Source organism: Sporothrix brasiliensis (assembly GCF_000820605.1).
Source record: "Sporothrix brasiliensis 5110 chromosome Unknown Cont22, whole genome shotgun sequence".
Lineage (NCBI taxonomy): Eukaryota > Fungi > Ascomycota > Sordariomycetes > Ophiostomatales > Ophiostomataceae > Sporothrix > Sporothrix brasiliensis.
The window spans coordinates 1-16,563 of NW_024467141.1; the positions used below are offsets into that span (position 1 = coordinate 1).

At 50.1% G+C, this 16,563-nt stretch overlaps 2 protein-coding genes across 2 annotated transcripts; one reads left to right on the top strand and one right to left on the bottom strand.

The window, feature by feature from the left end:
* Window positions 1–11,654: 11,654 nt before the first annotated feature.
* SPBR_08244 (uncharacterized protein) lies at window positions 11,655–13,751 on the bottom strand (the record flags this gene model as incomplete). The annotated part of the gene is made up of 1 exon (XM_040766482.1): window positions 11,655–13,751. The coding sequence occupies one exon, from the start codon at window positions 13,749–13,751 to the stop codon at window positions 11,655–11,657; it is 2,097 nt and encodes a 698-aa protein (XP_040614280.1).
* Window positions 13,752–14,172: 421 nt separating this feature from the next.
* SPBR_08586 (uncharacterized protein) lies at window positions 14,173–15,138 on the top strand (the record flags this gene model as incomplete). The annotated part of the gene is made up of 1 exon (XM_040766824.1): window positions 14,173–15,138. One exon carries the CDS (start codon window positions 14,173–14,175, stop codon window positions 15,136–15,138), a length of 966 nt encoding a protein of 321 aa, XP_040614281.1.
* Window positions 15,139–16,563: the final 1,425 nt, after the last annotated feature.

The following is a 16,563-nucleotide window of genomic DNA, read 5'->3' on the forward strand; positions in this document are numbered from 1 at the left end:
CTAACTAACCCTAACTAACCCTAACTAACTAACCCTAACCCTAACTAACCCTAACCCTAACTAACCCTAACTACCCTAACTAACTAACCCTAACTAACCCTAACCCTAACTAAACTAACTAACCCTAACTAACTAACCCTAACTAACCCTAACTAACCCTAACTAACCCTAACTAACCCTAACTAACCCTAACTAACCCTAACTACCCTAACTAACTAACCCTAACTAACCCTAACCCTAACTAAACTAACTAACCCTAACTAACCCTAACTTAACCCTAACTAACTAACTAAATTATAATACTTGTAATACCTTCTTTCTTATTCCGTTACTTAGTATTACGAAGTTAGTAACGTATACGTATATACGTAACAAGAATTTTAGTATTAACAGTACTCCCAAAACTGACGTTCAATCGCCAGTTCGTTCTTAAAATCCCCGAACTGTTTAAAAACGTCGTCAACGACCCTTAACCACCGTTTTTTAAGTTTCGTAGTAAAATACGCCTTGGTATAGTCCCAATACTCCGGAAACCATCCTGAGTTTTCCCAATCCACGATCCCTGAAAGCCTTCCATTTTGTATCAGGACGTTCCGCATATTTAAATCTGCGTGTGTGAAAACTATCTTATGCCCGCTGCGATGGGAAACACCCGGTAATGCGCCCGTCTGGAGGGTCTTGTTAAACTCCTCCTCGTCCACGAAGGGCCCAGCGAAATCTCCTCGCTCCTCGTCGTAGGCTACGCCCGTTATAATTCTGTAATCATAACAAGGCTTACCAAGAGCGTTACTAATGGCATACTGGGGGGCGACTTCCTTTACTATTGTTCGCAACTGCCCTAAACAGCTCTGTAAGTCGCAAACTAACGTATTCACCTCGTCGTCACTAAGCGTATCAATGCATGCCCCTAAAAGAAGGCCTGGAACGCGAGAAGTCAACAGGTAGGACGTTCTTGCATTTGATACAATGTCCAATGGGCGAGGCGCAGGTATGTCAGTATGGCGTCGCACGAGCTGCAAAGCTCCATACTCGTTAGCTAACGCTTCATGGTTTTCTGCTCTCGCCGTTTTGAGATACATGCCGAACGGAAGTCGTTGAACTTTCAAACTGCATGACGACCCGTACAGATGCACTCCCAGGAACCCCAAGCAGCGGTAGACTTGTATGCGGAAGGTTGTTGGGACTAGGCACCACACCGTTGTGATAAATACAGCGGCATACCCAAAGAGGAGATGAAAACGTAAAGAGGATGGCATTTTGATGGCTCGTGGCTGTGGCTGTGGCTGTGGCTGTGGCTGTGGCTGTGGCTGTGGCTGTGGCTGTGGCTGTGGCTGTGGCTGTGGCTGTGGCTGTTTCGCTGCAATCTCTCGGGCGACCAAAGTCCATCGCATAGGTTTCGCAAATCGCGATAGAACTTGCAGCAAGAAAACATCTGGCGTGTCCATGTTAGAAGCTGAGCGGTCCGCGAAACAGCCAAAGCGAACCGCCGGCGTCTTGTCTAGAATGGAAGGCAATGCCGGACCTCCGATTCTGAGTGTAGTTACACAATACTGGACCAGTATAAGCAAAAGTGCCTTGACAACATTTCAAGACGGGAGAGTGCACGCCCAGACACTCACCTTAGTTTCGCTGCTGAATGTGAACTGGAACCACCCTTGCGACAACGCCGCTGCCGCAGATTTGCGGACAAGCCAATGATTCCTAGGATCATATAGAGAAGCATCATGAAAGAGTATTCGCTGCTGTATTTCAGGGCCGATAAACACGCCAAGCAATTCATACAAAGACTAAAGCCAAATGTCTGTCAGCTGGAACCACCTGAGAACAAGGACACAGAAAGCCGTACCTACTTTTTGTATTGGCTTCAGCATCGGAAGTATAGGGACGACGACCAGCGGATCAAATAGTGAGCTTTTCAGGCCGGTGATGCAGCACTTGCCACCATCTCTATTCTGGATATCGGCCACAACAGCTCGATTAGGCTGTCGGCGGGGAGGGACCTCGTTTGTGACTTTTGTGATCAGTATGACGCTTCTATGAGATTCGATCGAATAGCACGTACAGGAATCGATCAATTGTTTCCAATCAGATAGCAGCGGTGTCAAATCAACGCTGTCTCTTCCAACAGAGCATCTTTGCAGCATATAGCAAGCGGCAGCTGCAGGGTCTGTCGAGTCTTGCAGGAAGCATACGAGAAGTTCTTCGTCTGGATACGGAAGATTCGCGTTTCGAATTGCTGCCAGGGCCCTATCCAAACCATTCGTTGTGCCTGCCATATCGCCGTCTATTCCGCTCAGTATGACACTGTGATGAAGCACTAATGAAATGCTTGCTTTGGAAAAAAATTTCAGTCGCTGTATATTTTTTGCTGTATCCCTATTCGCACCGTATTGATAAAGGCATCCGATATACAGTGATTGTTAACTTGGTTGGATTCAGTGAGATAATTATTAGGCCAAAAAACTGCACCGAAATTGAAAAGGAGAAAATGTACATGCGGGGTCCACTGTTGAGGTCTGATTAAATAAGCCATTGATTCGAAAATTTCGCCTTTTAGTAGGCGGAGGGCTAATCCCTCTAGAAACAGGGTTAAATACAGTGAAAATGCACAGTGAAGACAGTGTATTTACGGCTTAACTACCTAAGACCCTCCTCTATCTTGAAGACCGCCCCTAAGTGGCTTTTAATGGTCGAAAGGCTTGTTCATTACTTTCGTGCAAATCTAGTGCAAATCTAGCGCAAATCCTTACGCGTTTCAAGATCCTTGAGTTAGATCCAATGAGACACCTGTTTTCAATTTGATTAGGCCCTCAAAGATTTAACCTGTTCGTCGATTGACAAGAAAGGAAAGCTATAAAATTAGAAAAAGAAAACAGGAGGCTCCGGAAAGGAAAAAAAATTGAAAAGGAAGGAAATAGATCGTCTAACACAGACGCTAGATCTTGTGACCAATCGTGGCACGCCTAGATCGTTAATAGAAACTACGCTTTTTCCGGGCTGCTCTTACTCCATTGAAATCCTCGTTGAACGGTCCCTAATTCGAACATTCGCGCATCCTACATATAGATCATCATCTCTATTATTCTAGTCATTCCCCTTCCCAAAACGGCATCTGGCCATTCACAACAGATATTCGCTATCATCGGTCGATCCATCGTATTCGGATAGAGGCGGCGTGTTTAGCACGGATTTGCTGGACGACCTCTTCGATGGAAGCGGCATAAGGATAGGGGAGTGCATGGCAGCACCAACTGCCTGTGCCTTTCATGGTTAGTTCGTCGGGATCCCGCACCGCCATATTACCATGAGTTCGCTGCGAGGTCGCTAAGGAGGTTTATAAGCCCTACCAATCCTTGCCAAAGGCTGCGTTGAAGCTTTCGTCTAAGGCGCACGCCCAAATCCACAGGCTAGCTAAAGAATCGGCTCTTTTCGCCCTCTTATCTCTGGTTCCGGCCCATACTTCCACCTTCTGCACGGCCCCGAGAGTAGAGTCTCTGTTTTCCACCAAGAAAGATTGGATCCCGACTAAGGAGAATTCCCGTTCCGGAACCTTCTTAACAAACTCATTCATAATCCCTTCCACCGTTACGGCATCGTTAGAAGGCTTTTCATGGTCGAGAACGTCATGCCCCGACAGCTTAAAAAATAAGGATAAGGGAATCGCACGCCGAATAACAGTTCTGTTAAAGGGATAGGCTACACTATACATCTACGTAAAAAGAGCTAGTACTAATATTCTAGCATTACTAGGGCAATTTTTTTATACCACTCAGAAGCTCGCTTACAATGTCTAGTAAATCTTCATCTGCATAGCCCAGTCGTTACCACTTGTCTGAAATAGCAAGACCCTTCACACTTTTACTAACTCAGCGCCATTATGACTGTAACACTTAGAGGATATGACTATTCACAACTACGTGTCTGTATTCAAGTCAAACAGACTTCTAACACAGTTGTTTCCCGATAAACTTGCTCAACGAATTAATACTAAGCCATCAACAACGTTATTCGGAGAAAGCATTGTTAATAACCGTCGCACCGTGACCTCCCTCGGCATAGGGAGCGTAATTAAGTCCGTACTCTTTAACCGTACTCTCGATGATATCTAATACAGACCATCAGCGTTAATCTGGCATTTAAGGATCTCATTGGAATTAACAACTTACCGATGTCATAGGGAAAGGTAATTACTCCCTGCTCATAAAGTGCCATGAGAACATCTTTAACCCAGATACGGCAAGTGAAAGCCTCACCCGTTCGTTGAGAAGGGTAGCCATCTGCTGGAATGCTCTTGATGACTGCTTCTGCTTGTGAAACACTCTTGACCTTGGCCACTTGTATCATCACGATTAGCGACATTGACTGAGCTGGATTACTTTGTCTCTCTTCGTATGCCCAGTGTCCGCTGCGGTTGCTCGCATGGTGGAGGACAGGATTGCCACGGGAGTCTGTGAGGATTAAACCCCAGTGCTTCGCCAGTCAGTCTAATAAAATAACAGTACAGGAGCTAAGATGAACCTACATATTCTCCAGCGATCGGGCGGGTATTGAGGCTAATGTAGATTGACTTTTTTTCAAGCCTTCCGTTGAGAACCATTGTGACACTCGCGATTTGTAGAATGGGGAGACAGGATAATAAACTAGTTGAATAAAGCTGTGTGGAAACTCTTCTGCGGCACTTGCGATTTGTAGGATAAAATATTCTTGGGCTGTATGGAAGTTCTTGTGATAGAAGAAATCGTCACCATTATATATGTCTGCCGATCTTCGAAAGCAGTCCAAATGTGGTAACACGTCGCTGTCAGAGAGTACAAAGTACAGTACGTCTGGAAACGAGTACGTAGGTATCCTCACTATTTTTAGAATATCCAATAGCTGTATTTTATGTTCGATGTAGTTATATAGTACTCCGGTATTCTTTGTCGGGCCCGGTTGCTAGAAAGAGTAGTACCAAAAGAGGTCGGCACCTACCCAAACAATAAGGTAAAAATTGGCCAAAGTAATCTTGTCGGTCACCTAATAGCTACCGCTGTCCAGGCCCAAAAAGCCAAAAGAGACACCATGAGGTAGGCACCATTCCCATTCATTGGGCGAAGGATTTTTCCGCGTCAGACTCCAAAAGGGTTTGCGCCAATGACGGCAGTGTTGCCTAGTTTGTCAACTCTGTCAATGGGGCGAGCTGGTTGGCCTTTACGTTTGAAATTTTGATTCAGATCCTATCATGATCGTTGGCGAGACGCCCAACGCTTTTGCGCTAGATGTGTAAAGAATCTTCCTTTGCCAATTTGGTTGGTCTTTCCTCGTATCTTTACCCATGGCTTCTCTTGAACCAACCACAAACTTTTGCGTTGGAGGGCTCCACCATATTTTGCCATAGGTTCCCGTCTTAGGGCCTGTTTTTGGGCCTCGTGGCAGCTTGTTCGTGTTTCACCCCTCAGTTTCCGTCGTCTGTGTTTGTACATGAAGGAACTTACTGCCTTAGGCTGAAAGCTCTTATCTGTCTCTTTTATCACCATACTTTGCATAGTGCAGAGGCCTGGCTTTTCCGTGAATACAGGGGTCTAGCTCGTTTTGGTGTTGACAGTTGCGGGTATCGTCGCACTTCTAAATAGTAAGGACCCTATCCTACGATCCATTCCGAGCATCATACTAGAACGTTCCCTTTTCTCAGTGTGTAGAAGGCTCTTGACGATGTCCCCACAGAATTTCATCTCAAATGAAACCTGCATCCTAGTGGAGACTGCCAATACGGTGGTGGGAGTGGTGGTTGTTATTACTTGCCGGTTGAGATGTGTGAATTTGGGGGAACAACGGACGATGGGATGCTTCGGATTTCGCGATAGATGCGGAGGCGGAATCCAGTGTAGTGGACGTGGATTGTCGAACGTTGCCCGGTGGGGGCAATCTGACTGCCACTGCCACCACCATCGGCGGGGTTATCAATGTTCTGGCTCATAGTGGAAACTAGGTTAACAGGATTAGTTATACAGATACGGAGTAAGGGGAGCGAGATAAGAAAAGGGGAAGAAAGAGATTAGAAGATCTTACAATAAAAAACGTGGACAGCAGATTGGTGGTATTTAAGTCGAAGACAAGCCATTGGATACTAAAAGCTGTCTCCCACAAGTAACTTGTCCGCCTAAAGCAAACCTGATTCATGGCATCTTGTACTTGTAGGTGCGGGACCTTTTACGAGAGAACCTTGGCGGTGGAAACTACGCTAAACCGAATTCTGCCGAATCTTTTGCGTCTGCAAAAGATTCTACATGGATCCGGAAACTATAAAGCGGGGCTGCCGCTTGTACTCGTACACATATTTTGCCAGTAACGACCTGGCAGACGAATTACCAAAATGGCCGCTGCGGATCCTGATGGTAGAGCATGCCTCTGTCACAAACTCCGAACGAGGCGATATGACGACGTCAGCAAGTCCGAAGTGAGCGATCACTCTTCCACATCACGAATAAAACCTTTGCTAATTTCTTTTTCTTTTTCTTTTTCTTTTTGAATTGTGGTGTCGGCAGATTGCTCTCTTGAAGCAGGCTCTGCGTGATGCTCCGCAGCTTTTCCGCTCGTCCTCCCGTCCCGCGCGGCTAGTAAAGCTTGCTGAAACATACTCAGCTGCGACTACATCGCTCGAGGCCGTTAGCCAGTTCGAATTCCGGCCCGGAGACAACGTCTACGTCCGCATCTACCACACCATACAGAAGGCCGCCTGCCTACAGCGCATCTGCGCATACGCCTTCGCCACGCTTCACCCCAAGAGCACGTCCGTCGACCACATTCTCGCCCATATCCAGCATGCGTTTCCCGACGCCACCAAAGACAAGGTATACCGCATTCTCCACGCTGGTGGCCGTTGGATTGCCATCGTCCAGGAGCTTGCGCACGTTGCCCAGAAGCCACCGCAGCAGCTCCTGGGTGTCCTCTGCCTCTTCACCGCGCCGTCCTCGTAAGCTCCGAGAATCCCCCGCGTTTTGCTGCTGGCCCCTTTCCCCTTGCCACTCCTGCTTATTCGCGACCTCTCTTGCAGCTGGGAGCGGGCAACAAAGGCAGACTGCCAGCTGGCCCTGCTGGACCTGTGCCAGTCAACAGACCTCTTGTCGCGGGTCCAGCAGGCCACCCCCGTTGTCGCCGACGTGCTGCGACGGCTTTTAGGTACGCCCATATATTACTGACGGGCGCAGACAGTGCTAACTCCCTGCTTTCCCGCGCCTAGGGGAGTCCTCGTTTGTCTATGAGAAGGCCCCGACGAGTGTTCACACGTCCCAGGCTCTCTCCGCGTCTGCCCGGGCCATTTCGTCCGCGCCCGGCCATGCTGCAGCGTGGAAAGCGGAGACCCCATGGTTGACCTTGTCTCTGGCTGCGGCGCCCGCAGCTCTCTCCAGCAGCCAGAAACGGACCACCTCTGACGACGCTTGCATGCTGCTTCTGTTGCTGTCGTGTTTCGCGCCGTCGGAGCCCATCCACTTGGCCCTGCTCTTGTACGGGGCCGCGCCTCGTCGACGGTGGACGCAACAAGGCACTGTAGCGGAGTCTGACGCCGTGGGTGTCGGCCTCGCACCCGAGCTGGCCGGCTTGCTCTGTGATGCAGAGAGGCTTCAAGACGCCTTGAACGAATTGCGCCAGACATCGCCGGCTGCCGTTGCAGAGCACACTGGGAATGGGCTCTTTGTCGTCGACGAAGCTGTTTCGCGGCGTGTCGCGTCTGCGCTGGCACCAGGGACCCTCGTGCCATGGCAACAGCAGGCGCTGACTGTGGCCTACCGCGCCAGCCCCTGGAAATACCTTGAGCCGCTGTACGTCCAGCTCGCTAAGCACCTCCCCCGTCCTCCTTCTCTGCTTCTCCTTCATTCCGCTATCTAACAGTCCCCGCCGTTTGTCGTCAGGGACCCCAATACACACCTGCTCCTTCCGCATCTACGGCATACGCTGCAAGCCTCCAATAACAATGTAGCCCATCTGTCTGACGCAGCTCGGACTGACCTTGCCCTCACGCTGGTTGAGGCTGCCCGCCATCCGGATATGCGCTGGAAACGCTTCGCGCTAGCGCAAGCCGAAGCTGCCGCGTCGGGGCTCGACGAGCCCTGTGCTTTCTTGGACATGGGCATCTCGCAGACGCGCTGTCTCCTTGCCCGGATAACAGGAGACGTTGACCAAGCCACGGGCAGCCTAGATGCTGCTGCCGAGGTCCACGGTGGACACTACAGCCCTGCAGACGCGAGAATGCATGCCGCCGTCGGCTTTTCCACGATCCAGAGAGCGCTCAACTACATTCAGATAGAACGGCTAAATACGGCCGAAGCATGCCTGGAGGCGTGGCGTCCGCAAAATCCCCAACAGCCGTCGCCGCTGGAGGAGGTCGTGCTGTTCCGCCGCGCCATGATCCTGGGCAGGCTGCTGCGATTCCGGGGCAGCTTCGCAGAAGCGCTGGTGCATCTGGAGGGCCTGTGGCAGAAACACCAGGGACAGCAGCCGGCGAGCCAGCTAGTCTTCGACGAAGAGCTGCGGGATTTGACCTGCGACCTGGCAGACACCCTGCGCGAGCTGGGTCTGCTGGCAGAAGCCGAGCGCTGCCTGCGCGCAGAACTCGCGCGGCGCGGCGGCCTACCACGCGGCGGCGAAGAAGACCACCTGCAGGCCGTGAAGACGGAGACAGCATTCCTGCACCTAGGGCTCGCCGAGGTCCTGTTCGCGCGGGGCGAGCTGGGGTCGGCAGGCGAAATCTGTAAGCGCGTGCTGGAGCGCCCACGCCTCCGCCTCGCCACGCTGCGGTCCCACATCATCTTGGCCAAGGCGCACCACGTCCAGGGCCACCACCTCGCCGCGTTCCAGCACTGGACCGAGGCCTTCCGGGCCGCTTCCAAATTCCCTCTCACCTACGGGTACACGACCCAAGTGATCATCGCGTCGGCAAAGGAGAACATGCGCAATATGGCCCGTGAAGACCTGGTCGCCCAGTCCGAAGAAATGCTGGCCGCTCTGCACCTTCCGGTCGTGCCCGAAGGAGGCATGCAGCACTGGATAGCCGGCATGCAACAGTGGCGGTCACAATTAAATGGAGTCCAGCACAGTGAATAAAATATGTGGTAATATCCTTTCAGAATATCGTTCGAATCACAGAGACCAACGAAACGAGAACGACTTACTGTTTTAGCCAGATAGTCTACACCAACCCTTCTCTACTTAGTGAAATCCGCCTTGCCAAACTTATACTACAACGACTAAAAAATTATGTAATTTGCGTAAAGGTTCCTTAAATAATTTGCTTCTATTTACTTCCCCTCTTACAACGAACAAATCTCGGTCACGGTTTTCGCACCCTCTTAATCTTCTGAAACTCTTTAAAAAATCACGTCGTTGATCTGATTCGTCAAGTTTCCGTGGATGAATTTAACACCATTACTAATGTAATTCTTGATATTATCTAGTCGGTGGGAGAGGAGGAATTTAAGCGTGTCGTTTTAAAGGCGTCCGTGTTGTTGGTATATTAAAGTAACACTAAACTTTACTCGTTACTTTACTTTAAAATATATTACTTTGTCTTTTAAAGAGAGGACCCCGATATATAACCGAAGATTATACTTATATCTTTAACGAAGTTTAAGTCCGTACTTAGACGTCTCCGTTAAAGACTATATAAATAGTAGTTACTAGGAAATCCGATCCCTCCTTTTTAATTAACATCACCTTCCGTAGTATATAATAAATAATATTAACGTTATTAAAGAGATCCATAACGGTGGTACCGTAACGCGTATCCGTATCGTACTATATATAACGGGGATAATATCGATAACCACGACAACTACGTCACTTATACGGCGTCGAACGATCTTCTTTATAAAACGACAAATTACGTATCCAGTGTTATAATATATCCTATCTTACGACGTAAACTTATATACCTTTTAACGTTATATAAATATAAATACTAGGTATCGTCTTCTTTTACACCGACAAAGTCTATACGTGTGTACACTCCGTGTCTCGTCGGCCTAGTCACTTACCCGGAAAACCGGTACATCGTTGGTTTTGTCTACGAGTGGATACTAGGCGAATGGTTAATAGATATACTAAAACGTGAGAATCGTGGAAAGTCGTTCTCGACGTATAATAAACAACGATAGGTTAAATAACTCCACGTGTTAGTCGACGTTCTACACGTCCTTGGCCTTGTCTAAGGCAACGGTAAAACGGGCAATCTCATCGTCGGCGTCGGCGAGACCAACGATGTGACGACTGTTAAACATAGAGGAGAAGAAGCCCCTTTTGGCGACTTGTGGCTAATTGACTTTGGCGGTGGCTGGACAGATGGGTGGGTGGAGAGCGACAAAGGGGATACGATAGAAGGGGACGAGCAGGCTGTCCAGAATATTCTACATACAATACATATTTCAAAAATGTAACGATTAAATATAGTATTAATTTACACGGTAGTGGGACACCTTACCCAGCCATTTTGACGGTCACCAATTGAATAACGAAGCGTATCCATGACTAAGGCAAGAGTATCCCGTTATTATTTTCAGAATGGAATCACTTGCTAGTCGGGGACTTAATAGTTATTAACGGGAGTTCTAAACGGAAGCTCTTTGTTAACGTACTTCTTCTTTTCTTAATGTGTAATTCAAAATCTTTTTATTTGTAGGCTTTTTATTTCATTTTGATTTTTTTTCATATACGGATTTTTAAATGTAAAACTCAGACGGTTACATAGTAACATCTTACTTACTCTTATGTTTTATATTAGAACTTAAGCCTCTCGTCTGGACTTACGTGTCTTTCAATCTTCTCGATCGGAATTCAGTCTGTAGTTTATATGTATCATACCTACTATATAGTGCCTATAATATCGATGGTGCAAGGATACAAGATACGGTGTGCTCTGTCTATAGGTTCTTATAGGTGTTTCCAAGGTCACCTTACGTATAATTTTGTGACGGCCAAGATCGATGTAGAAAAGCACGAGAGTAACCACCTTTTAGGGGGACAATTATTAGGCTGCCGTGCTTAAAGACTTTATCACCCAGTTGTTACAACAACGTGACAAATACCCAGAGCCCCCTAGAACCCTGTGAAGGGCAAAGAGAGAAGAAGAAAAAATTGAAAGAGTTATAGGAGATTTGTTACTACCGTATATATTCTACAACAGTACTAACAGTTATACGCCAGGAGCCATGAAAAACTTCACAGCCCAGGCGGAAGGGCAGTATGCAGGCAACAGCCTCAAAACATTCTTTGTAGAAACCATAATCCATACATTGCCGTCGCTAAATATACAGTCACGAAGATCTTAAGATTTTTCGCAGTCGATATTTTAGACGAGGACGGAGGTAACAGCCCGAAGTTGATTGGTCCTGTTCCTGTATCAAAGGCACGTCTCTGTGATATTAAACGATTAAGAGAGCCTTGCACACTTGTATTGTTTGTAGATAACCGCCTGCGGTGGTGTCCTAGATCTTGTCTCTGCAGTCGTAGAACACCGACGGGAGCTACTGGCCGTTATAACTAAAGGAGTAAGACTGGAAGGCATGGGCCTTTTGATTGATGCCGTCCCGCGCTGCTGGTACCCTACTTTTTGTTTACCACGTAAACTAATTCATACTATATTTTTCTTCTTTTAAGGTCTAGGTTTACACGAACATGGACCATCATGGCAGGTGGTGGTTCTTGTTGTCAAAGGTAAAGGTTTGCGTCCAGTCAAATTCGATATCAACATCGGCCATGGATGACCAATCGCCGCCAAGTTCTCCCTCCAGGTTTCCAGAAAAGTGCACGAGGTCGAAGGGGTTCGCGCTAAACTCGACGGTGCCAAAGGAAGGAGACGCCGGTTGCTGTTGCTGCTGACAGCACTCATCCCATCCTTCCAGAAAATCCGTCTTTCGGCTCCGCGACAGGGCAATGGTGATCTCGCCAAAGTATGGCAGGATGACGTCGTACCTGTCCGGACCGGCGTAGGTACCACGCGCCGCCTGCGTGAGGAGGCTCAGCACCTCGGCGGCCTGTCTAGCAACATTGCACCGCATCAGGTTCTCCGTGCACCTTAGGCTCGTAGTCAGCGCCTCGATGAGCGACCAGTCCTCGCCGTTGTTGCCATCGTCGCCTGGCTTTCCCCGGGACACAGGTGACAGCAGGCGGATCAGCAGCGTGATGCCGGCACTGAAAGCCTGAAACTCGAGTGACTCGCACATGACAAACTGGCCTCTGTCGCAGCTCCTCAGGCCGAGATAGGCTTTGATCAAGCCCCGCGATGCGGCGACGGCCGATGCTCGGTTGTACTCATACCCGGCGTCGGCGCTGAGCATAAAAGGCAAGTGCAACAGCTTAGTGATGAGAAAATACTGCACCTTTGTCACCTGCTGGGCGTACAACTGCGCAAAAGGCTGGTCCGGTGGCGGCGGCTCGTGCCACCAGCTGTCGGACATGAGGGCCCGGCACCCTTCGAGCTCGTGGCCGATCTGCACGGTGGTAAGGTAGCTCGGCTCCGGGCTCTGGTTCCTGGAGACAACGGATGTGGCCAGGTAGCACAATCTGTGCTGGAGTGTTTGAAGCTGGCTGTCGCAGCCGCCGCCGTCGTCGTCGTGGTCGCCCCGCGGCTGCGGGCCGGGATTGGGGGTGGGGGTGGGAATTGTGCTCGGTAGGCCTAGGATCAACGCGATGCTGGTCTCTAGATGCCAAATCTCGGTCCAGATGGCTGCTTCACGGCTACCGCCTCTTTTTTGGGCTGGGGCGCGATGGAGACGCAGGAGCAGCGCCCCATCGGCAGCGCGGCGGATGCTGAGCCAGGCCTGGCGCGGGCAACCCATGTCCATGTAGAGCTTCTGCTGGATGAGTCGAGCCTCGATGCCGTGTAGCGTTTCACCCGTGCTGGCGGATTTCAGCAGGCTGTCGGCGTTTTGCATGTACGAGGCGAGAAGATCCTCCTGCGATAATCCACACCATGGGAGCTGCAGCGTTTTTGGCGCCTGTTGAATACACAGCGACAGCCAGAGCAAGGCCTTGGCCGAGATACAAGGACTGCTGGACCTCACCATGTGGGACAAAAATCGAGCGGCAAATTCGACTCCGCCGGTCTGGAGAGTGCGCATGGTCTGAGGCAGGGCGCCATATTGCCAGGGTGGCCAGATGGGCCAATATTGTACCGTCGCCGCAAGGACCGTCAACAGTTCGTCGTCCTGTAGCATCGGAAAACCGGGCATATGGACAGCGTCGCTGGCCCTGTTGCCATTGATCGACGGTTCGGAGGAAGCAAACTGCAGTTCTTCCGTCATGCTGGCTGCCTTGACCAGGGTGATCAGCGGCGCGTCTGGGAAGCCACAGCCGTCATCCGCCATGTTGGACTTGTTGGGCATGGTAGCGTGGGTCGTGTTCTCAACATCAAGCTTCGACTGCAAGCCTATACCAACATTGTCTTCCACACTAAGCGTTGTGGATGGAGCCCCTGGCAGCAGCCCCGTGAGAGATGGAGAGGCGCCCCTCAGACTCAGGCTAGCCCAGATATCGCGCACGTTGATTTCAATGTCGGCGAGCCGCTGCTTCAACTGCTCATCACCCAGGGACAATAGGGGACCCGACGACCCAATATTCTGGTCCCCTGGCTGCTGAGCAGTGCACGGGATGCCGCGCAGGTCGCATTGCTGGCACGGCGGATGCGCGGCTGGGAAAACGCATCGGACTTTCCGCCTCCGGCACTCCGCACAGCTTCGCGTGCCCAGGCGCATTGGTCTCGGATAAAAGCTGTCAGACATGGCGATGTCGTTTGGCCGTACCAATTTGGCAGCTACGAGAGCTGAGATGAAGGCGCTATATGGATGAGATGTCATGGCGGCTTGCATAGCTCGTAGCACATCGGTACGGCCGCGCTCGCACGAAAGTGGGGCCCAAGGGCTTAAAGCCGCCGCCGCCCTTACGTGCGCCTCTTCCCCTTTTCGGTATACCCGCTCATACCATGCTCAAAAGCCACGACGAACCAAGCCGCCGTTTCTGCTCGCACGGTACAGCGGCGCCGCCGCTGTCCTAAGTTTGCTCTATATAAACAGGCAGGTTGCTACTCTTTGGAGCGGAGAGCGCAGTTGTTTCTTAACACAACCCAGAAGCATTTACGACAGCAATCACCTGGCAGACGTCAACTTCCAGTATCGCCAGCAGGACATCGCCAGGAAAACACACATGGACCATTTGATCGCGCTCGTCACCGGCACCACCTCGGGGCTCGGTCATGCGGCAGCTCGCGCTCTTGCTGGAGACGGCTGGCGCAATATCATCGTCACCGGGCGCAGCCTGACTCGGGTCCAGGAAACGGCCGCTCAACTGGCGACAGAGGTCGGAAGACAGGTCTTCACGCCCCTGGAGCTGGATCTTGACAAGCCGTCTAGTGTTCAGTCCGCCCTCACTGAGCTCATCAAGCGAGGACAGTCCATCGACTTCCTACTGCTCAATGCAGGGTTGTTGCCAGGTAACAAGCGCGTGCTCACGACGGTCGGCGTCGAGTCTTCCCAGGCCCCGCTCATCGGCCATCATCAACTGACTGTCGGCTTGCTCCGAGCCAACCTGCTGAGCCCCAACGCACGGATTGTTATCTCCGGCGCGGAACCTGCCCGAGGGGACGTGGCCATGTTCAGCTTCACAGATGTGGCGGACTTCGCGGCCAAGCACCACCAAGGCGACCGAACCACCGCTGTTGAAGCCCTGCTCCGCAATGGGCCCAACGTGAAGTACGTGCCCAACCGGGCGTATACTGACGCGAAGCTCATCATCACCTGGTGGGTTGCGGCGCTGGCACGCCGGCTACCCTCCGATATGGCCGTATACGCCGTGGCGCCCGGTAGCGCACCGGATACTAAGGCGCCACGCAACGCTGGCCTGGCTGTGAAGTGGGTGGCAATTCCACTACTGAAGATCATCCCCGGCATGACGATGACTCCTGAGACCGCCGCCCGTCGGTACCTCCAGGCATCGGAGTTCGGAACCGACGTCTCAGGGCAATTTTTCGCCTCGGCTCCCAAGAAGCTTACCGGCCCAATCGAGGCGATGCGCCACCCACACTTTCACGATCGTGCCAACCAGGAAGCAACGTGGCAGGCCGTCGTCAAGGTCTCCGGCGTCGACGTTCTTAATAACCAACGTCCACACTGAAATACCAAAACACAAGACACGTAAGTAGTAAGAATACCCGGCGAGTGAAACGGGCTGAGGGCCCGACAGTGGCTTAATAACATGTAAACCAAGCCGGACTAACAAATTTCTAATCAAAAGCCTGCATTATGAAACGAGTGACGGTGTCATAGTAAGCCAGAGTTTTTGTAAGGGTTTACTAAAAGAAATTTCTGTGTAAACGCCGAGCAAAATTCTTTGGTAAAAATATACTTCTTGTATTGAATAAAGAAACGCGATAAAGAATAAAAAAGTAAAAGAAAAGAAAAAAAGAAAAACCCAACACAAAGAAAATAAGCCTAGTCAATTATCAAAGCCCATGGCCCTATTTCAAAGCTGTATCCACATTTTGGCGTTTGCTCGCAAGTGTGGATAATTGTGGAGTGTTTCTCTTACAACGGAACGGATGATTTCCATGTGCGATGACCGACGGCACACAGAGTAGTTGGGGCTGCACTCACGCGCTTTCATCATATGAATTTCCAACCATCGGACTTGGCTCCGTTGCGATGTCCGAATCTAGGAAGCAGAAGTACGTGTGTGACTTACAACTCGGAAAAAACATGTGAACGACGACGAAACATAACCTTAATTTCGGCGTTCGTTTGTAATTCGAGTTTGAAAAATATTCATAGCTGACACGCAACGCGGGATTTGGATAATACAGACTGGAGTGCGGAACTTTCACGCGTGTGAATTAGATGTCATTTGTTTAGTATCGAGCACGAAATACGACAAGATTCAGTCCACATATTCGATAATCGGGAAGGACCGTTTTAATTCTGTCAGCTTTCGAGTTGAAAATAACGAAAGTAACATAATTCACGTTACAAAATTGTCATGTATATATAACTGTGTACATAAAGCCTTCAGCTTTACAGAACCTCCTCGGTAGAACGGACTTCAAGTAGACTGCAAAACAACCTCCAATCATCTACACAGATAAAAGTCAAAACGCCAAACTTCTCTCCCAATGGAAAGTTCAACGTCCTCTTCCTCGGTACTTGATATCGACAAAAACCAAATCACAGGTACGGAAACCCACATTTTTAATGAGAAGAGAAGTGAACCGATGGGACAATTGAACGAAACCCGACTTGACACACTCGAAACCGGGCCTTCATGTTCTTCAAATGTTGTTAATGAGGATGTTTTCGAAGACCACGGCCGGGGCAACGATGCTCCTATGTCCAAAGAAATTTCCGGATTCCGTTGGGTCCTCGTGTGCATAGCCCTTTACCTGTCTACTTTCATGTACGGCTTGGATACCACCATTGCAGCGGATGTCCAGAGCGCCGTCGTTGAAACATTTGGTGCCGTTGAAAAACTGGCATGGCTAGGAGCAGGCTTTCCTCTAGGCTCAATCGCTGTTGGTTTACCTTATGGGTCAGTTTTCACACACTTCAA